Consider the following 22,594-nt stretch of genomic DNA (forward strand, 5'->3'; position numbering starts at 1 on the left):
GAAGCTTCTGCAGCTCAGAACTGCACAGCTGTCTTCGGCTGGAAAGAGGACAGAGGTACCCTGTCCTGGATCAGCTCATGGGGTTCGGTCCTCCCGGTCTCCGGTGGCTCCTCCCACTAAAGGGAGGAGAAGGCCAGAGCTTTGTAGTCAGACAGACAGCGGCTCCAATGTGGGTCCACCTCCTCTCCAGCAGTGGGACCTCAACCTGTCAGCCTCTCTGAGCAGGAAACACGATAGAAGGGGGCCCTGCCCTGGTGAAGTTTACATCATTGTGGAGAAAACCATCAGTGATGTGAAAACAAATAACAGACACTCTCCAACGGTCGGTGAGTGCTGTGAAAGACAAGTGGACAGTGAGAGCGATGGGGGATTATTTTGCTGGCTGGAAGGGGAAACGCTGGCGGAGGTGAATGGCGCTGAGTACAGTTGTGTACATCAATGCAAGGAGGCACCATGCAGTGATTGACACAGATGGATCCTTCTAGAACAGTGTGCACAACCTGCACACACACATCTGCATCTTCACAAATGTGAGGAAGTGACATTGCAGCTGACACCCACATGACAAGACGGTGTCAGGCGTGTGAAAATCCGGAAGCAGGGGGTGCCAGGCCCTGAAGGAGGAACAAACTTGGGGCTGGAGTGGACTGAGCAAGGCTGAGAGTGGTTGAAGGTGAGGTCATGGGTGCTCGGTAAATTGTTATTCAATTAATGAATAAATGCCACAGATGCTGCAATCTCTGAGCCTCAGTTTGCACACCTGTAAAATGGGGATAATAATATCTACTTCATAGGATTACTGCAAGAATGTAACACTGCATAACATATATATAATAAACAGAACATAACATAATTCAGCCTACCACAAGGTAATACAATATAACATAACTGCACAATATAACACAACAGACTACAACATAAGAATATAACAATAGGACATGACATAACATAGCAAAACATAGTAAAACACAGCACAGCATAGAGGAGCACGACACAACACAGCACTGCACACCTAATATACTCAGTGCAGTACATGGCAGGTGGGTACTCCCCAGTGAAGGCCGGTCTCCTCCCCTTCCCAGCTTGCCTGCCTGCCCTTCCTCTTCTCTGTCATCTCCCTTGAGGTCCCTCGATCTCCCAGAGCCTGCTCTAGACCTGGACTCCAGCCTGCCCATCAGACTCTGCCCTGGACCCCCAAACCCTAGGATGGTGACCTGCCCCAGTCCACTCAGAGGAAGCAAGCACATATACAGTAATTCAAAGAGTTCAAACAGCCCCATTTGACAGAGGGGCAGACTGAGACCAGGAGAGCAGAATCGGTGGCCTAAAGCCACAGCTTGGGAGCTCGGAGGACTAGACCTCACGTTTCCTGACTCCTGAGCCTCATCTCTTTAAATACGCAGCCTGGACTCGGCTGATTCCATGAATTAACTTCAGTGTTCATCTCCTGGTCTAACAGGGATATTATCAAAAAAAGGAAATTGTGGGTCAAGGCCTCTTAGGAACAGAGCCAAGCTGGTGGGCAAGACCCTGAAGCCCAGGGCACGGACTGGGGCCGGGCGGGGATAAAGCTAAGAGAGGCAGGGACGGGGGGTGCGGGGCTGGGAGGGTGGGGTTGGCAGGTGAGAGGTGACCCTGTGCATCTCTTCCCAGCACCACACACAGTGATGTCAAGTTGGCAGCTTGAAACTGGCCTTAGAAGGAGTATTTACACCAGGGAAATGGGCAAATGCTGCACATCAGGACTGCCTCCTCGCCATCTCCCCAAACCCCCACCAAGACCTGCCAGCACATGTCTGGTCAGGGGCCAGGCCACGTGGGGCCCTGAGATCGTGACAGAACTTACATCCTGGCAGAGAGCCACAGAAAAGCTTAAAGAAAGACCGTGAAAATCTGACCTGTGTATCTCTTAGAGATTATGACGTCCTAAGAAACTAATTTACATAAATAGTCTAAGAGCCCTGAGCCACCACAAGTTATGTCAGCCATGAGGTACTGTCCCTGTTTAGGGACCTCCAAACAGAGGTCAACAGGGAGGAAACTGAGGGGTTACCTCGTGGTGAAAAGAAAGATGGGGTAGGGAGGCCCAAGGCAGTGGTAATATATCGAGCACAACTAATTCTTTTCTACATATCAGGCCATCTAATTCCCATAATAATCTGCAGTATACCCGTTTTACAGATGAAAAACTGAAAAATTAAGAACACAAAAAATTGAAAACCAATAAAATGCACTAAGCCATCAAAAAAATGTTTTTAATGAAAAGCTCCCCGTCCTGCTTGCCTGCACAGTAACTCGTCCACACTCACAGGCGGGCAAAGGCAGGCCTGGGTCCACCTGCTCAGCCTGGTGATGGAGCCACTCTCTCTGCTGGTGCCATCAGGCTGCAGCATTATCTGCAACACTGCTTTCTCAACATGGTGCTTGCAAAGGGAGCCAGGCTCAGCCAACCACGGATGCCAACCCATCCATGCATTTATTCTAGAAGGTATTGAATAAGCACTCTTCATGCCCAGGGCTGATGCATCTGCCCCTTTGAGGAAGGGTACAGGGCCAATTCCATTTCAAAGCCAAACACTTGGGACACCTTTAACTTAATTCCTGCAGGATTGGCCGTTGGTCAGCAGGGGAGACAGACACACTTCACTTTACTTATGTGCAAAATTTTTATTCATTATTCCAAATCCTTTAGAACTTTTTTGACAATTTGTACCTCACTCTTTCATTAGCACTATTTACATATCCTGTGCTCTTCTGAGAATAGAAATAAAAAGCCCTTTTTTTAACATGAAAGAATGTAAAAGCTTCCAAGTTGTTTCTGTCCATTAATTTTTTTATAAGGACAAGATATGTCTGATTTTTTTTTCTTCCCCTAACGGAAGAGCAGTGGGTTTAAAAATCAGAAAACACCAGCCCCAAGCCCAGTTCTCCTACCTTCTCATTTTCCCTCTGCTGGCTGGTTGTCTCACCTGTAAAATGGGACATAACACCTGCCTCCTGGCACTGCTGTGGACTCCAGGTGAGAGAGTGTAAGACCAGACTTTAATATGGTTTCAATCTCTACAGATCACCACCCAAGGGAAGCACCAACATTCCACACACATCTGGGGTGGGTTGGTTAGTTCAGTCAACAAAATGTATTGCACACCTGCTACGCCCCAGCACTTTCTAGGTGCTGGGGATGGAGTGGTGAATGCTTCAGGGGCTGGCTTGTCATGGAGGCACAGGCCATGAGCAAGTCAAGAGACTGGGACATTTCACAGCGAGCAATTATATGAAGCCATGGAGCACGGCCATGTGACGCGAATGCCTAGGGGAGGGACCTTGTGGATGGCTACTCAGGGAGGACCTCTGTGCAGGTGAAATTTGGGCTGAGATGTGAGTAGAACACAGAGAGCTGGGGGAAGCGCATTCTTGGCAGAGGAAACAGCAAGTTCAAAGCCCTGTCTTGGGTCAGGTTCCCCAGAGGCAGAGCTGCAGACGGACTGAGGTGCCCATGGTTTCCTGAGAGGAACTCGGAGAGACATACAGGGAATGAGGGAACCAGGACAGGAAGTGGAAAGGGCCATGCGAGCAGGAGTCCCAGGTGAGGTCTAGCCTTGACTGGTCCATAGGGCTCTGGAGCAAACACTGCCCCCAAGAAGTGTCTGCCCTTGAGACACATAACAGGTGCTCAGAACAGGCAGCTATCAGCATCCTACAAGGCCCAGCGTGACAGACCTCTTTTCCTGCCCACCTGGGCTGAGGTGAGCATCTCCCTAGTGCCACTTACAGGAAGGGCCAGCCTTTTGTACCCTGGGTAGGTCAGTGGGGTATGGCTGAGGGATCAGAAGGGAGAGTAACCTCTCAGGCCAGGTGGTTCCCATCTGCCCAGAGCAAGGCCCAGCAGAGGCGTGTGTCTGTGAGCCGCGAGCGGCTAACACTCATGGCTGCTGCTGGACAGTGAAAGGACCCAGGCCAGGGGATCTGGGCTGGGCACCGGTGTGTCTACTACAGACCTTAAGGTTAGCAGATGCCAACGTGGCTGGAGAGGACAGGATGGGGTGAGTGAGATGAGATGAGCCGAGCGTGGGCAGTTGCTCCAGATCCCATCAAATCAGCAGCTGGGACATGCCCCACCTCTGCAATCAAGAAGCCACGAGATGTCCATCGTACCTGCAGCTCAGGGGCAGCCAGGGCCTGGTCCAATTTCAGGAACTCTGCTTCTCGCCAAGCAGTCTGAAGCCGCTGCAGCAGGACACGGGCCCGGATTCTGGGGAGGGCCAAGCTCCTGTCCATCTGGGCAAAGCAGCCGTGAACTTCCTGCCTCACCCTGAGCAGCTCCTCTTCAGACAGGGAGAAGGCCGAGGAGCGGAGCCTCCTGGGAAAGCAAGAACAGTGATGAAGCCGAGTTATGTTCCGCGGTATGAACCTGTTACATCTTTATCCATTCGTCCATCGATGGACCCTTAGGTCGATTCCATATCTTTGCTTGTCAGTAATACTGCAATGAACTCTGGCTATTTGCGACAGCATGGATGGACCTATAGGGTATTAAGCTAAGTGAAATAAATCAGTCCGAGAGAGACAAATATCGTATGCTCTCATTTATACGTGGAATCTAAAGAACAAAATAAACGAACAAACAAAACAGAAACAGACTCATAGATACAGAGAACAAACTGATAGTCAACAGATGGGAGGGGCCTGGATGAAAAAGTAAAGGGATTAAGAAGAATAAATTGCCAGCTATAAAAATAGTCATGGGGATATACACCTGAAACCAATATGATATTGTATGTCAACTATAATTGAAAAATAAAGTTAAAAAAAATTTTTTAAGAAGAATAGCAATGTGTTCTCCACAGAAAATAGCAGAGAGGGGTGGGAAAGCTGAAAATTCAAAGAGCGAGAGTCATTCGTTAAATCCATGTCTAGAAAAAAACCACAACATTATGTCCTTAATCACGCCTTTATTCTGGAAGTATTTCTTGAGCATCAGATGTCTGTCAGGCTGGACATGACATCATCTTAGAGCTGAGCACTCAGTTGAATGCACGAGGCCGTGAACGGGTCTGTGAGGACGTGACAGGCCTTCCCATGTTCATGACTTGAAGACAATCTGGTCTTGCTTTAGAAACAGGTGAAAGCAAAGGTGTGTCCATTGAGCCTGGTCAGTAGCATACTGCAAAGAGGGTCCAGCGGCCCAGAGAAGAGATGCCCAGCTCAGCTCGGGTGGGTCAGGGAACAGGGCAGCCTTGTGTTGGTCTTAAAGGATGATGACTGACAGTTATCATTTAGAGAAACCACACTCGAAGCTGAAAGCCATGCTGAGTGACCTAACGTTATGGGTTGACTTGTGGCTCCCCCACTCCTGCAAAAGGTACGTTCAAGTCCTAACCCCTAGTACCTGTGAATGTGATCTTTGAAAATAGGGTCTGTGCAGATGCAATTACGAAGTCAGTCCGTCACACCGGAATAGGGTGGGCCTTTGATCCAATATGACTGGTGTCCTTATACGAAGAAAAGACACACCCACAGGGAGACAGACAAGAGAAGAGACACAGAGACTGGAGTGATGGGCCTACAAGCCAAAAACGCCAAGGACTGACGCAACCCCAGAAGTTGAGAGACAGGCAAGGGACTGACCCTGTCCTGGAGCCTTCAGAGGGCGCAGGACCTGCTCAGGCCTCGGTCTCAGACTTCTGACTTCCAGAACTGTGAGGATACATTTCTGTTGTTTTAGGTCATCCAGTTTGTGGTGCTTTGTTATGACGGCCCCAGGAAACAAATACATTTACCCACATACCACAAACCCTTCCAGCAACTCAGTTTGAATGCACACTGAGGAACGTCCCCCTTTCCTCTCGGGCAAGGCCCGCTGCCCGTGCTCCAGGGAGAAGGGCCACAAGCTCACTCTCCTGCCTCACAGGACCCAGTTCTGGCCATTGAGATGCTGGGGACTTCTGGTCAGAATTTCCTCCCGGACCCATGACAGAGCAGTGGAGGGAGAGGCCTTTTCTCTTCCTTCCTGCTTTGGACAATGTGTGTTCATTTCTTAACCAATATTCTCTTTAGACACATGGATATGTTCGGTTATTCTGACAATGTTCAGTCAGCACTAGCTGCATAAAATATGCTTTGTGGAAGCTTTAAAATGCAGAGATCTCTGCAGGACACGACTCTGGGAGGCCAGGGCCAGGCCCATCACGTCCAAATCTCAACGTGGGGAGTGCAGGACTATGGTTCAGCTGGATGGCTCCCCCACAGAAATCGAATAAGATCGTCAGGGCTGACCTGGACCACGGCCAGAAGCAAGCCCACGTTGCTGACACCCCTCTCGGGTTTCTCACCCCATGGGGTCCACCAGTTTTTTTAAAGGACCTCAGGAAACTGCAGCTGCTCCCTCGTACCTCCCCGAGCGGAACAAGCGTCTTCGCTCCCCGTGTTTGCCGGTTACGAGGAATGCAAAGTGAAGGCAACTTGGGAATTATTCTTGCCCATCTTTGACCCTGACTGAGCCTGCTGTCCTCACCCTCTACTACGTAGGCACCAAAATTATACAGAAATATGGGAAACAGGGTCTCTGTCCCAAAAGACTTCAAAATCCAGGCAGGAACTAGGAAAGAAGTCTCAAACACATGCTTTCCCTGACAAAGATGCGTCCTCATTAATTCCTCCTCTATCCGACCAGGTTTATAGCAACTCCATCCTGCTGGAAATCGGGAAGCTCATACAAATGTGTTTCAAAACTACTGTGCAAGCCAGTTTTACATAATGCCTCAGAAATAAAGGCTGCAACCTTTTACAATCTTAAGAGAGCAAAGTGTATGAGCAGACTCACAACGTATGCATTGTCAGCTGACCCTCTTTAACCCATGAAGTGTTTTCTGAGAGTAAAATGAGATCTCTCTTTTTCTGCTGGATGACTGAATCAGCAAAAGCTTTAGTAAGACTCCCGGCAAAGTGGATCCAAATGAACTTGAAGCAAACGACCTTCTGGTCATAAAGACATCAAGTCCTAGTCAGCTGCTTTGAAGAGTCAAACAGGTTGGAGCGTGTAAAGTGACGTTGGTGGGATGTAGGACGAGCTGAGTAATTACTGCTGAGAACTCGCGGGAACAGGAAGTGGTGTTTGAAGATGTGATTTTAATGGGTTTGGAAAAGACAGCATTTTGTTTGTTCAAGAAAACAAACATTAACAAAGATGGGGAAATACACACGAGGACAGAACCATAAAGTGAGATGAGAAAGAGCCGAGAGGTCAGTTGGTCTAAATCAAGACAAGGGCCCTGTCCGCAAACACCTGAGGACCCATTCTCCCTGGTAGCAAGGTCAGTCCGTGGGAACAGCAGCAGGAGCCATGAAATCACTGAGGCCAGGAAGATCCTGCGCCATGGGCGGTAACTGCCTAAGGAACGATGGACATTGCAGAATGATCCCTCCAAGGGTTCAAGAAGAGCGCCGGCCTCGGTGCAGGAGGGGAGGACCACGGGTGTCCAGCAAACAGAGCAATGGATCCACAGAGTGGGGAGGCCGGACGGGCCCACCGGTACACTGAGATTCCCCCCCGGCCTCTCCCTCACCCCTGACCCACGACACCCGCTCCACAACCTCATGTCAGTGAAACCCTTTCTAATAGGAAGGGCTCAAGGTTCAGCATTTGAACTGAGACTAAGACTCGGCTTCAACTGTGGAGGGCCTACACCAAGAAAAGAAATCGAAAAGGGTCTTGGTTTCGTTTCTTTGCTTAAATGGGGTTTTCTGGGTTGGTTGGTTGGTTGAAAGGAAAAGCAACTTTAAGGAATATTGATCGGCAGGTCCACTCGTTAAAGGGAAAAGGGGCGCCCCCCACCCCCACTCCGCTCCCCTCGTCACACACACTTCTTACCCGGGGACCAGGCACAGTTCCTGCTTATCCATCACCAGTGGGTTCCAATCTCCCGGCTGCCCATGAAATTATTCAAACAAACCGAACACATCCTCCTGTGGGAACCCAGGGGCCCCTCGCCCTCTTGTTGCTACAAAGTCTGCCTCCCACAACCCCTGCTCTTCTCTGCAACCCCCAGAGGGCCCCGATGTCATGCGGTGTCCTTGGCTGTCCCTGCGGTGTCCCTGGCTGAGTATACGTGACTCACAAATGGCCGTGGAGCTCACCTGGCCGGTGTCAGTGTCCTGTGCTCGGCCGTCCCTTAACCACAGGGTGGAATCCCTCCCTCTCCCAGGGGAGGAGAGGAGACAAGAAGCGGCAGGGACACTCACATAAAGATCTGGTGCCCCCAGCGCCTCAGCTCCGCCTGCTCCTCCATCGAGGCCTCTGGCGCGTCGTCCTTCAGTCTCTGCCTCACGTTCTGGACGCCCTCCTGGTCCCTGTCCCTCTCCTCGCCCTCGAGCTGCGCGGCCCGGGCGGCCATCTCCCTGCCGTGCTCCTCCAGGATCTGCTGCAGGAAGAGCCAGGGCACACCGCGCTTGAGCAGCTCCTGAGTCATCAGAGAGCTCTGGAGACGCCGCAGCTCCTCGGTGGCTCTCTCGGACAGTGACAGGCTCAGGGCCCTGAGGTCGTCCAGGGCAGCCTGGTCCAGACGCTCCTGCAGCTCCTCCAGGGCAGCGCTGTGGCCCGCCACCAGGCCCCTCCACTGGCCCAGGTACTGGCCCACGTCCTCGGCCGCTCGGAAGGCTTCCCCGACGGACAGCTGCTCCTTCCGCTGCTCCTTATGCTGCAGGGATTGCAGAGAGAAGAAGGACATGGGGACAAGGCTCAGGGCATCGAGCGCTTTGCGCAAACACTTTGCGCATTTGCCAGAGGAGGCTTACAATGGGGAAGCCTTTCCCCAAGCTCACAGTTAGAAAATCATCCTTAAGGAAACAACCCAAAACAGAGTGAAAACTTCACTTGTTTGACATTGTCAAGCACTCATTCACTGACTAGGTAAAGCCCAAGAGGCAGACGCCCTGTGTTCCACTCCTGGCTCTTCCACTGACAAACCGAGTGACCGGAAGTGAGCGTCTTATCCTCACTGCGCCTCCATTTCCTAATCTGTAAAGTGGGGAGAACGATGGGCTCACCTCACAGAGTAGCTGTGAGGATTCAGTGAGTTGCTTCATTCATGTGTAGCTCCAGAGAACAGCCTGGTGCAGAGTTCACCTCAATGAATGTCTGCTATTGTTATTACTATGTGCCAGGCACCTGGTAACTGCCCTTCGTGATACTACAAGGATGCAAACCCTGAGATCCATGAAAGACCATTTAAATGAGGTCAGGGAAGGCCTTTGAAGGAAGGAGATCCAAGTGAGACCTGAGGATTGAGGTCATATCTTAACCAGGCTAAGATACGGGGAAAGAACATTCCTGGGAGAAAGAACAGTAGGAGCAAAGGCCCGGTGGTAGGAAAAAAGCTGACACACGAAGACGTCCATCGTGGTGTTATTTATAATGGTGCATCTGCGGATAGTCTCGGTTCTATTTTGTGAGAACATGGGATTGTCCTCCTTATGTTCGTGGGTCCTGGTGACCAGAGAGTGCCAATTCTTTCATTCTACAAACGAAGGGTCCTCAGCCCTGCGGCCACTACATAAACCTTTGTCTTCATGGAGCTACATCCTAACTCTGTGCCACTCACAAGATTTATCAAAAGCAGCTGCAAGAAATGTTATTTACGGAAGACTGCTGGGCCCTCTGTGGTCCCGCCATCCTTCTAGATCCCACCCTGGCATCAGGCGTGACTATCAGGGAGATGTGGTCTTGGGGCCCACTGTTTTGATCCTTTAGCCAATGGAGACGGGTGAGGTGAGGCTCAAGACGGGGTAGAGGTCAACAGTCAAGGTGAGAAGCACGGCTTTCTGTTGGGCCCAAAATGTGATCAGTAAAAGTGGAGTTTCTATTGATCAAGTGAAAGTTATTCTCTATCGCCTTCCCTGCCTCCTGAATGGTACCAGACAAGCACCTGCGTCTCAGCCTGTACATCCCCTATGCCCTCTGAATCTGTCCTTATCCCCGGGCTCAGGGCACTGTCTCAGTTTTAGGTCCTCGTCAGCTCTCACCTGGCCGAGCACCACAGCCTCCCGGGGGTTTGCACCGCCAGGCTCCCCCAATGCTACGCGACAGGGTACTCGTGAGCTTCCTAAATCCTAACTCTGATCACGTCCTTCTCCTCCTGAAAACCCGTCAATGTTCCCACTGTCCTCGGATGACGGTGACGCCTCCGCCTGGCATGCCGTGCCCGCACTCCCAGCCACACCCCCTTCACCCCTGCCCTCATCCACCCGACACCCCAGCTTGTCATGTTCTGAGTCCCAGGCACAGCAGGGCACTCTTGCTTGAGTGCCTCCTGCCCCCTACAGTGTCCTTCCTGGACTTGGACACATCAAATGCACTCTTGTCCCCTGGGACTCAGTCTGTGCTACACCTGCTCGGTAAAGCCTTCCCCAGCAGAAAGAGTAACTCCCTGTCTGCACTGCTACAGCCCATAGCGTACGGCAGGAAGTGAGCACATAAGGATGCATTTATGTGTTTACGTGTCGGTCTCTCCTCTCGCAGGTCGGTAAACATCCGAGCAGGTTCGTATCAAGAATAAGGCCCAGGCTCTAAGTCAAACCGGCCTGGCTTCACTCCCGTGTCTGCCACTTACTGGGTGTTCGACCTGCACCAAACGACTCCATGCTGTGACTGCAATGCTGTGTCCCCCATCGTTCATGTGTTGAAACCTAATGCCCCACATGATGGTGCTTGGAGGTGGGGCCTTTGGGGGGTGCTTGGGTCATGAGGGTGGGGCCCCTGGAATGGGACTAGTGCTCTTCCCTCAGAGGCCCCACAAAGCTCCCACGCCCCGTCCCCCACGTGACGACACAGTGAGAAGAGGGCCCTCCTCTGAAACCCACCACAGTGGCACCCTGATCTCGGGCTCCCAGCCTCCAGAACTGTACCGTATAAATTTTTGTTCTTTATAAGCCACTTAGTCTGTGATATTTTGTTATAGCAGCCTGAATGGACTAAGACACTGCAGCTCTCTAAGCCTCAGTGTGTTCAGTAAAAAAAAAAGAGAGAGAGAAAACGGTAGTACGACCTCATAGGGTTAATGAATGTAGGATTAAATAAGCTATGTTCTATAACACACTTAGCATAGTGCTACGTAAACACTCAGTAAATGTTTTAGCGTTGTCGTTATCACGCCTGCACCCCTGCCCTCATCTATCACGACCCTCTGCTTTGCTGAGGCGGGAGAGGACCTGTAGAACCCTTCATGACCCAGCCTGCCAAAAAGACACCATCGGCCAACCACCGATGGCACATCAGGACACCTGCCCGGTTGCCACTTGGATCCCAGCTCTCTGATGGCAATGCCTGGGTACCGGGCACTTGGTGGGTGAGTGTGCAACAAGGTCATGCAGAGAAGCAACAGCATAATTCCGTATATACCTTTTGCAGTATCTCTCGCCTTCTCTTAACGATTAGTTTTTGGTGGAGCTTTTTCTTTTCCTGCTTTAAGTCATTGTCCAGCTTCTGTTTGATAGAAAAGACTTCGGTCTGAGCCCGTGCCAACAGCACTTCCATCTGGTCTTCGTCCAAGTACCCTGCTCTGGATGAAAAAGACACAGGGCTACTTAATGTCTTCTCCGAACTCACCTTGAGCCTGACTCTTGTAGGGGAACACTTGTCACCATGTTAGCTTGGATTGCGTCAGACACGTGTTTACCCTGCAGAAGGAGTAAGAGAACCGGCAGCTAAGACATTACTGGAATATAGAAAGGGTCAAGTCAGCGTCATTACAGACGTGCAGAGGGAGCTCAACGTCTGGAGAGTAAGCATCGTTAGGGCAGAAATTGGGCAAGACTTCCGGGAGAAAGTAACACTCAATGGGACCATGGTGGTACAGATAGAGTCCTCCAAGAGGAGATGGCAGGATAGGAATTCCTGGTGACAGGAATGGCACAAGCAAAGTCCAAGAGGGAAATGTAGGGAATACTTCGTGAGGGTTAATTCTATGTGTCAATTTGACTGGCCACGGCGTGCCCAGACCAAACACCGCGTCAGGGAGTGTCTGTGGGGCTGTGTCCAGATGAGATTGCCACGGGCATCCGCGGACGCAGGGGGCCGACTGCCCTCCCCCGTGTGGACGGGCATCCTCCAAGCCACTGAGGGTCTGAATGGAACAAAAGGTGAAGGAAGGTGCGATTCGCCTCCTTTTTTTCCCCGCCTCACTGTGTGAGCTGGGACATCTCATCTCACCTTCTCCTGCCCTTGGATTGGAACCTATGTCACTGGCACCCTGGTTCTCAGGCCTTAGGACCCAGACTGAATTACACCACCGGCTTTCCTGGGTCCCCAGCTGGCAGATGGCAGATCAGCTTCCATAATCGCATGAGCCAATTCCTCACCGACATCTGCTCCGTTGTTCTGGAGAATCCCAACTAATACATTCTGTTATTACCACTGTTATCACTACTAGTCCCAGTCTGTCTGCATCCCTGGGCTGGGCCCCCCGTTTGACACAGGGAAGATGCTCCATAGAAACTTCTTAAAGGAACGAATAGGTGAATGAATGAATGGTAGATATGTTTTAGAAATCTAAGCCTGTGCCAGCCTTTACAATAGAATTTAAGAATTAGAGGTAAAACGCACGTCCTGTAACTGCTCAGAGCCGTGCACCCAGCTGTCGGATACCTCACTTCAAGGCAAGGAACTGTTTCTTTCACTTGAGTGAAAATTAATCAGGAACATCAAGTCAATTTCAGTGACAAGCCATTAGCATCTCTGAAGAAGGAGTGTTTGTTCACATAATTTGCACCTTCTAGAATCCTCATTAAATAGAGCGAGAGCTGCAAAGACCTAATGAAATTACCTAGGTAGTGGAACCAATTCATAAAACCGCAGGTCACCATAAGAAACCAACTCTATAGTCACGTCCCTATTCATCTTAGAGCTTCTCGTAACCTAAAAAGAAGACGTTTCATTGTTGGCACTGAAGCCCCTCCAAGTCTAGGTGACAAGGAACGCGGTAGAGAGGAGAGGGGTTGCACTGATGACAAGGGGCCTCATCACTGTTTACCCAAATGTATGGTATCCCCGGTGCTGCTGAGAAAATCCTGTCGCGGTCCAAGACAAGCATCAGGGTATTGAGCCTTCACTCCCAAGGTGAATGCAAGAGCCCCAGGGTGCGAGAGCACACAGGAAGAGGGCTCTCCCACCACAACTCACGTCAGCTCCCAACACCGGTTTCTCAATGAAATACGGGGGATTTGCTCTCAAATAAGCGAGGGTGGAGATATCTAGCTACGGCGGAATTGGCCGTGCGTTGGTACCTACTGGAGTTGAATGATGGGCGCATGGGGTTCCTTGCCCTGTCGTCTCGACTATCGGATGACGTTTTTCAAATTCTAGAATGCAAAGGGCTCTTACAACTAGAGAGTTCTTCAGAATAAGTAAGGAGCAGCGGTGCAGTCAATGACTGAACACAAGCAGATGGTCTTGGAGGAAGAATGAGGAGCAAGGCGGTTGTTTGCCCCATTGCGATGGGTTGGGGGTTTTACCTCTCGTGTTTCTGGATAAGGAGGGTCAGCTGGGCAGCCGCGGCGCTCAGAAGGCCTTGCACACGGGTCTCTGACGACACTATGTTCTGGACCAGGTATTCCCTGTGGCCAAATCTCTTACTTAGATGATACCTCTTACTAGCCTGGAAAAAGTCCATTAACTCTTCTACATCTTCCTGTTAAAAAAAAAATCAAGAAAATATGCGTAATTAGCATTCAGAGAAAAATTCTCTCTAGACATTTAAAATACTACATTTTCTTTTCAAAGAAAATACACAGGAAAAGGAGCATGGAGATTAACACTTAGCAAAGGCTTAGAAGAAAATTCTATCTGAATAAGAAATGAGAGCTTTGAACAGTACCCTGGACCCAGAAGGTGGGGAGTCATCAAAACAACTTTACCGCCCTGACATGGGATGTAAATTTCAGTCAGTCAGTGATCCGTCCTTCCCCCAGGCACACATGCACGCCCATGGTGTTCCCAAAGCAGCACACACAGGTGCGGCAGGTCTGGGATCCATCAGCCACCGGCGCTGACCCCTGGAACTCCCACACTCATGGAGGAGACGAGATGAGCAGTCACAAAGAGCAGCGAGAAGTTTCCCTCGGTCTACAAAACGAACACCACCCAACCAAACAGAAGAGAGGACAGTAACCTAGCTTACACTGGGTGTCTTCTCTGGGCCTTACACCGGGCCCGGAGCCTTTCTCACCGTATCTAACTTAATCTAGGGAGAGAATACTATTAATATGATTCCCATTTCCCAAGTGAGGAAGCTGAGTCCACATCGCACAGCTGGTGAAGAGCCGAGAGGGATTTGAACTCAGCAATTGAATTCCAGGGCCTGTGCTCTAACTTCATAGGCAGCTGCCCCCCAAACCCCTCTTTACCCAGCGGCATAGTAATTAGAACCACAGTAACGAGACCAGCAGGAATTAAAACACTAGCCTCAGTGGCACTACCCCACTGATCGATTCTGCTGTCTTTTTTCCATCTGTGGAAATACTGCCCATGCGATGAGCTACCAAAAAGCTCAGTACATTGTTCAACAAGAGACTTCTGATATCATGGACGGTCTCCTCTCCACACAAAAGCTGTAATATCACCAGTCTCAGCACCAGAGAATTCGTACTATCCAGACGGTGAAAGCTGGATGGTCAGTCACCCGGCCAAATGCCAGCATCGCCCTGAAAGCCCTGGCAGCAGAATCAATAGAAAGGGAACACTGTGGTAATAGTCCTGCTCTCCGCGGAACTGGACCCACGTGACCTGGTGACCGGGGCCACCGTGTAAGGAAACTCACAGGCAGCATCCCCAAATATTCCAGCAGCTCCGATCAAAAAAGCCTGGTCCGCGGAGGCGTTATCACTGAGGCAGTTACTCCTTTGACCCGTGTGATGAACAATCACACGCCTTCTTTCCAACTTGACTGCCTTGAGAGTCAGCCACTGCCCTTCATGAGGAGAAAAAGGACTAGAGAATCTGCTACTATGTAAGTGACGCCACAGGGTCTGAATGCCGAGTGAGGAGGATGACGGAATTCTTATTATATTGGCTCTCACTGGAGTTCAGTGGAAAAACCTAGAGCAAAGTGGAGAGGCTGCTCCTGAGAGTGGCCCTGTCTTCCCAAAGGCTCACGGTGATCACGCGGTCTCCTCCTGGCACCACCCTGCTCGGTCACACCCACACATACTGGGCCTGTGCCAGGACTGGAAATCTGCTGTGTGATTACACATTAGTGATCTCAACTCGTGCCGGCCTCACAGGAAATTCCACAGTAATGTTGACAGTCTCAGATAAACTATTGTCACCATCACCTAGGAATTTATTCAGCCTGCATTAATAATGTTCACACTCACGCATATACACAAGAATAGACACAAATTCACGCAGGCATATACGGACTGTAACAGGTGCCCCTCCCCCCCCACACGTAGATGCACGTATAGTTATATGATTTTCACGGCTATATGGACATATTTTGTGCCAAGCACTGGCTTTCAGTTCACTCAATCTCCATCACTCCCCCGTGAGTGTTGGTACTCTATTACCCCCATTTTACAGGTAAGGAAACTGAGGCTCAGAGAAGTTGGGCAATTTACTTAAACTGACACAGCTGATGGGTGACAGAACTGGAATTCAAGTGCAGATGGATCTGAGTCCCGGGCCTGGGCTTTACGCCCCCATTTGTCCTGCTTACTGGAAGCTCACACACACATGAAGGGTGGAAGGAAGAGAAAGTTAGTTCACTCATCCGCAGCACAAGAGAAGACACAGGCCTTAGCTCTGGGAGAGGAGGGATTTACTGCAACGGTCAGGAAAATGACGCATGCCTCCTGGTGGACCTGATTCGAGGCACTACCTGTATTTTAGCGTAATCCTGCAGTAGCATTTTAGCTGCCTCTGGTTTCAGGTCCCCTTTGAAAATAGCACTTTTTATCTGGGCAAAAAAGATACGGTGCACTTCGTTCCTCTGGAAAATGGCCAGCTGCCTGTGCGCCCGGGCAAAGTCTTCCTCCTGCTGCAGAGCGAGGGACCTTCTCAAGTGCTCCTGCTCCAGCCCATGCAGGGTCCGCAGGAGGCTGCTGCACTCGACCGCGGACTGTGGAGAGAAGAGGTAGCACATGAAAGGCTGACATGCCAGACAGGCATGTATGCACACATGCATGCACACACACGTACATACACATGCATGCACATATACATGTACACACATGCATGCACACATACATACACATGCACACACTAGCCTCAGCAAATTTAAGAAGATTGAAATCATACCAAGTATATTCTCTGATCACAAGGCTTTGAAATTGGATAACAACTGCAAAAAGAAAGCAGGAAAAACCACAAATGTGTGGAGATTAAACAACATACTTTTAAAGAACGACTGGGTCAACGAAGAAATAAGAGGAGAGATCAAACGATACATAGAAACAAATGAGAATGAAAATACATCCTACCAAAATTTTTGGGATGCAGTGAAAGCAGTTTTAAGAGGGAAATATATATCATTACAGGCCTATCTCTGGAAACAAGAAAAATCCCAAATAGATAACCTTATGTTACACCTTAAAGAACCAGACAAAGAAGAACAAATGAAACCCAAGGTCAGCAGAAGAAAGGAAATAATAAAAAAATCAGAGCAGAACTAAATGAAATAGAAAACAAAAAGACAATAGAAAAAATTAATGTGACAAATAGCTGGTTCTTTGAAAAGATTAACAAAATTGACAAACCCTTGGCTAGACTCACTAAGATAAAAAGAGAAAAGACACTAATAAACAAAATCAGAAATGAAAGAGGGGAAGTTATCACGGACACCACAGAAATACAAAGGATCATCCAAGAATACTATGAGGGACTATATGCCACCAAATTCAATAACCTAGAAGAAATGGACAAGTTCTTAGAAACATATAGCCTTCCTAGGCTGAATTATGAAGAACTGGAAAATCTAAATAGACCAATCACCAGTAAGGAAATTGAATCAGTCATCTGAAACCTTCTCAAAAGCAAAAGTCCGGGACCAGATGGCTTCACTAGTGGATTCTACCAAACCTTCAAAAAGGATCTAATACCTGTCCTACTCAAATTCTTGCAAAAAATTGAAGAAGACACAATACTCCCTACTCATTTTATGAGGCCAACATTACCCTGATACCAAAACCTGGTAAGGACAACACAAAAAAAGAAAACTACAGACCAATATCTCTGATGAATACAGATGCAAAAATCCTAAACAAAATTCTAGCAAATTGAATGCAACAATGCATTAAAAAGATTATTCATCACAACCAAGTGGGGTTCATCCCCGGGGCACAAGGATGCTTCAACATACGCAAATCCACCAATGTGATACATCACATAAACAAAATAAAGGACAAAAATCATATGATTATATCAATTGATGCAGAAAAAGCATTTGAGAAGATACAACATTCATTCATGATTAAAACACATAATAAAATAGGTATAGAAGGAAAATACCTTAACATAATAAAGGCCATATATGACAAACCCTCAGCTAATATCTTTGCTCTACGTACAGGAACACGACAGGGCTGTCCCCTATCACCTCTGTTTTTCAACATAGTGTTGGAAGTCCTCGCCAGAGCAATCAGGCAAGGCAAAAAAATAAAAGGCATCCAAATTGGGAATGAAGAAGTTAAATTGTCACTCTTTGCAGATGACATGGTGCTATATATAGAAAACCCTAAAGACTCCACCAAAAAGATATTAGAAACAATAAAAGAATACAGTAAAGTTGCCGGCTACAAAATCAACGTATAAAAGTCCATTGCATTCCTATATACTAACAATGAAATCTCAGAAAAACAAAAATTCCTTTTGCAATTGCAGCAAAAAGAATAAAATACCTAGGAATAAACTTAACCAAGGATGTGAAAGACCTATATGCTGAAAACTATAAGACATTTTTAAAAGAAATTGAAGAAGACACACAGAAATGGAAAGACATTCCGTGCTCCTGGATTGGAAGAATCAACATAGTTAAAATGGCTGTATTACCCAAAGCAATATACAGATTTAATGCAATCCCCATCAAAATCCCAATGGCATTTTTTTAAAGAAACAGAACAAAAACTTATCAGATTTGTATGGAACCACAAAAGACCCCGAATAGCCAATGCAATCCTAAGAAAAAAGAACAATGCTGGAGGTATCACACTCCCTGACGTTAGCTTGTACTACAGAGCTACAATAATCAAAACAGCATGGTATTGGCAGAAAGGCAGACACATAGACCAATGAAATAGAATTGAGAACCCAGAAATAAAACCACATAAATATGGACAGATAATTTTTGACAAAGAAGCAAAAAACATACAATGGAGAAAAGAGCCTCTTTAATAAATGGTGCTGGGAGAATTGGAAAGCCATGTGCAAAAGAATGAAACTGGACTGCTGTCTGTCACCATGTACCAAAATTAATTCAAAATGGATCAAAGACCTGAAACAATAAACTGCATAGAAGAAAACATAGGTACTAAACGTATGGACCTTGGGTTCAAAGGGTATTTTATGAATTTGACTCCAAAGGCAAGGGAAGTAAAAGCTAAAATAAATGAAGGGGACTATATCAAACTTAAAAGCTTCTGCACAGCAAAAGAAACCATCGACAAAATAAAGAGGCAACCAACCGAATGGGAGAAGATTTTTGCAAACAGCGCCTCCGACAAGGGGCTAATATCCAAAATATACAAGGAACTCATGAAACTCAACAACAAAAAAACAAACAACCCAATTAAAAAATGGGCAGACGACCTGAAGAGACATTTCTCCAAACAGGACATACAAATGGCAAATAGACATATGAAAAAAATGCTCAACATCACTAATCATCAGAGAAATGCAAATAAAACCCACACTGAGATATCACCTGACCCCAGTCAGAATGGCTATCATCAACAAGACAAATAGTAACAAGTGTTGGAGAGGCTGTGGAGAAAAAGGAACCCTCATACACTGTTGGTGGGAATGCAGACTGGTGCAGCCGCTATGGAAGGCAGTGTGGAGGTTCCTCAAAAAGTTACTAATAGAATTACCACATGACCCAGCAATCGCTCTCCTGTGTATCTACCCAAAAAATCTGAAAACATTTATACATAGACACGTGTGCTCCAATGTTCACTGCAGCTTTCTTTATGGTGGCCAAGACATGGAACCAACCAAAATGTCCTTCGATAGATGAATGGATAAAGAAGCTGTGGTATATATACACAGTGGGATACTATTCGGTGGTAAGAAAAGATGATATAGGAACATTTGTGACAACATGGATGGATCCTGAAATTATAATGCTAATCGAAGTAAGTCAGACAGAAAAAGCAGAGAACCATATGATTTCACTGATATGTGGTGTATAAACCAAAAATAACAAAAGAACAAGACAAACAAATGAAGAAACAAAACTCATAGACACAGACAATAGTTTAGGGGTTACTAGAGGGTAAGGGTGGAGGGGGTTATAGAAGAGGGTAACCGGGGTGTAATATATGGTGATGAAAGGAGAACTGACTCTGGGTGGTGAACACACAATGTGAGATAGAGAGAATGTAGTACAAAATTGTACACCTGAAATCTATGTAACTTTACTAACAATTGTCACCCCAATAAACTTTAATTTAAAAAAAAGTGTCCTTAGAAGAGACAGGGATGACAGAATCCCAGGAGAGAAGAAGGCCATGTGGAGGAGGCCAAGACGGAGGTCAAGACTGAAATGAGTGGGCCACAAGCCACAGAACGCCTGGGGCCACCAGAGGCTGGAAGAGGCAGGAAGGACCGTCCCCTGGAGCCTCCAGAGGGGGCATGCCCAGGTGACTCCTTGATTTTGGACTCCTGGCCTCCGGGAGTGTGAGAGAACCAATTTCTGCTGTTTTAAACCATTAGGCCTGTGGTAATTTGTCACAGCAGCCACAGGAAATTCATACAGGAGCCAAACAGAAAACCAGCCACACCATAACATAAGATGCGTGTTAAGGAAAGGGGACTCCAGGTTTAGGAAACAGGTAGGGGCGAGGCAGGACGATTCTGCCTCTTTACTGCCCAGTGAGACCACCTGCTGTCAACCCAAGAGCTGGTTGTTCACTTCCAGGGGAATTCTGTGGACGCTGACAGTCTGAGGAATGGACCCTGCGAGATGAGAAGCTCGTCCCTAAGTAGGTGCTGACCTCCCTAGCATGACAGATTTTCAGAACAGGATATGTGGCCTAAGTCACACAGATAGAACAGCCATCTTTTTACAGAGGAAGATGAAAACAAGCTTGATTTGGTACACTCAGGAAAGAACTGTGGCATGATTCCTTTCAAGGCACCAACTGAAACCATCTTAGAAAAATGAGAGTTGATCTCGGATCAGCAGAGGCCAGGCCTGGGAAGGCTGAGGGACCAGCCTCAGGAGTGAGGGCTGTGCAGTGGCTTCCTGCATTACTCGTCCCAGACACCCTGAGAAGGGGGCGCTATTAGCCTCCTTTCACACACGAGAGGCTAAGTCCTTAAGGAGCAGAGCTGGCATGTACTAGAACGTCAGTCCAGGTCTGTCTGACTCAGAACCGTGATCTAGCGACTACATTCCAGAGGGTCACACTGCACACGGACATCACGGCGTCCCTGAGCACGCTCTGTGGATGCACCTTTCCGTGAATGAAGCCTTTCTACTCTCCCCATTACCTCTCATGGCATCGTGGACACAGCTTTATTATAACATAGTGGAATGATGTCACATTCCTTACATGGGACGATCCTTCGTTAGACTATGAACTTCTTGAATGCAAAAACCACATCTCGTTTTTCTCTGAACCTCCACTGCCTAGAGAGACAGTAAGTGATTAATAAACGCTTTCTAAATGAATTCTGGATGGACAGATGGCAGGATGGATGGAGGTGAATGGACAGATGTGTAGATGGACAGGTGCCTGGAAGAGTGGTAGGTGGGGTGGGTAGATGGGTGCATGGGTGGCGAGTGGATAAATAGATACATGGGTAGATGGATGGATGTGTAGAAAGGCAGGTGGATGGATGGATGGATGGATGGGTGATGGCTGGATGAATAAATGATAAACCTCCAAGAGGAAAGAGAGAGGCAAGTGACCGCCTTCCATTTGGAGCCACCTTACCCTCTCACTAACACGTTTCAGCAGCTCTTCCGCTTCCTCCATCGCCGCCATCTCCCTCTGGTACTGGTTTTCTGTCTTCTTTCTTGTTTCCAGGTCGCATTCTGCCGTCAATGCCACCATCTTCCGATCATACTCCTCTTGTATTTCTTTCTCTAGCAATAGAAACTGCTTTTTGAAAACAGCACCCATCTTCCTCTCTACTTGAGGGGAGAGGTGACCACTGCTGGCCAGATTTCTCAGCAGGAGGGCAATGACATCTTTGCTGATTTGGGTTCGACAAGCCTCCAGGTCTGAGTCTGCCCGATTCAGGGTTGCAATCTCCAACCTGGCAACACAAAGGTCGAGAGAATCCCATTACATAAACTCACAACAGAAACCAAAGGTCCCTCAACGTTCCGAGGTTTCAAATTATTTGTAGGTAAGGCATTTCTTTCTTCCTGTTCCCTCCTTCTCTCCCTTCCCTCCCTCCTTTCTGTTCCGTCCAGTTACTGAGGGCCAGGGACTAAGTAGCAGAATCCTATTTAGTAAATTTGCAGGGTACCATCCTGGAAACAATAAGGAATATAACTAATATAAGACATGGTCTTGGTCAACAACAAGGGGACCGAGGGGAAAATGGACAGTTACTATATTAGGAGGATTTTAAAGTAAAGTTTATTTTAATATTTTTTAATTAAAAATTAATTTATGGATATGACAGCTAAATGTCATGTGGTACCCTGGATGGGATCCTGAAACAGAAAAAGGACATTAGATAAAAACTAAGGAAATCTGAATAAAGTATGGACTTTACTTAATCACAATGTATAAATATTGGTTCATTAATTGTAACAATTAATGTAAAGTGTTAATAGGGGAAGCTGGGTACAGGGTACGTGGTTAGTCTCTGTACTTAGTTCTTCTGTAAGTCTAAACCTGCTCTGAAAATAAAGTCTACACGAGAAATATTTAAGAGATAGTCACAGGGTCACAGGTTGTAAGCCTTAATTGTGATGATGGCTGCATGACTATTATACTTACAGGAATACATCAGACTGTACTCTTAATATGGTGAGTTTTATGGTATGTTAATTATGTCTCTATAAAGCTACAGAAAGATACATAGGGAAATACATATCTTCATGATATAAAATCTGGAAAATGAGGACAAATAGAAAAAGACTTCATTCACTCAATCAGACCCAGAGAAGGCATTCTGTTGGATTTGCTTCCAGTTTTTTTCTCTATGCATATTTTTTCCATAGATGTACACTATTTACAGATGCAAGTACAATTCTGTCCTTTTTTTCTTTTCAATTAACATTGTAATAGGCATCTTCCAGCAGTGTTTAAAAACTGTAAAAGTTTCCTTTATAATGGTTGCAAAATATTTCCTCATGTGATGTACCATGATTCACTTAACCATTTTTCCAGTGTTACACACTTGGATTGCTTGCATAATTCAAACTGC

The 22,594-nt window shown here is 47.6% G+C and overlaps 1 protein-coding gene across 1 annotated transcript in view; it reads right to left on the reverse strand.

Moving 5' to 3' along the window:
* The window catches only part of EVC2 (EvC ciliary complex subunit 2), an 88,590-nt gene that overhangs the window by 25,959 nt on the left and 40,037 nt on the right, over positions 1 to 22,594 (reverse strand). Inside the window, 6 exon segments of the mRNA XM_033106688.1 lie at positions 4,156 to 4,360; positions 8,242 to 8,696; positions 11,396 to 11,555; positions 13,507 to 13,682; positions 15,870 to 16,109; positions 21,145 to 21,469. Coding sequence (XP_032962579.1) covers positions 4,156 to 4,360; positions 8,242 to 8,696; positions 11,396 to 11,555; positions 13,507 to 13,682; positions 15,870 to 16,109; positions 21,145 to 21,469 — 1,561 coding nt within the window.

Source organism: Rhinolophus ferrumequinum, chromosome 5 (genome assembly GCF_004115265.2).
Source record: "Rhinolophus ferrumequinum isolate MPI-CBG mRhiFer1 chromosome 5, mRhiFer1_v1.p, whole genome shotgun sequence".
In the NCBI taxonomy this organism is placed as follows: Eukaryota; Metazoa; Chordata; class Mammalia; order Chiroptera; family Rhinolophidae; genus Rhinolophus; species Rhinolophus ferrumequinum.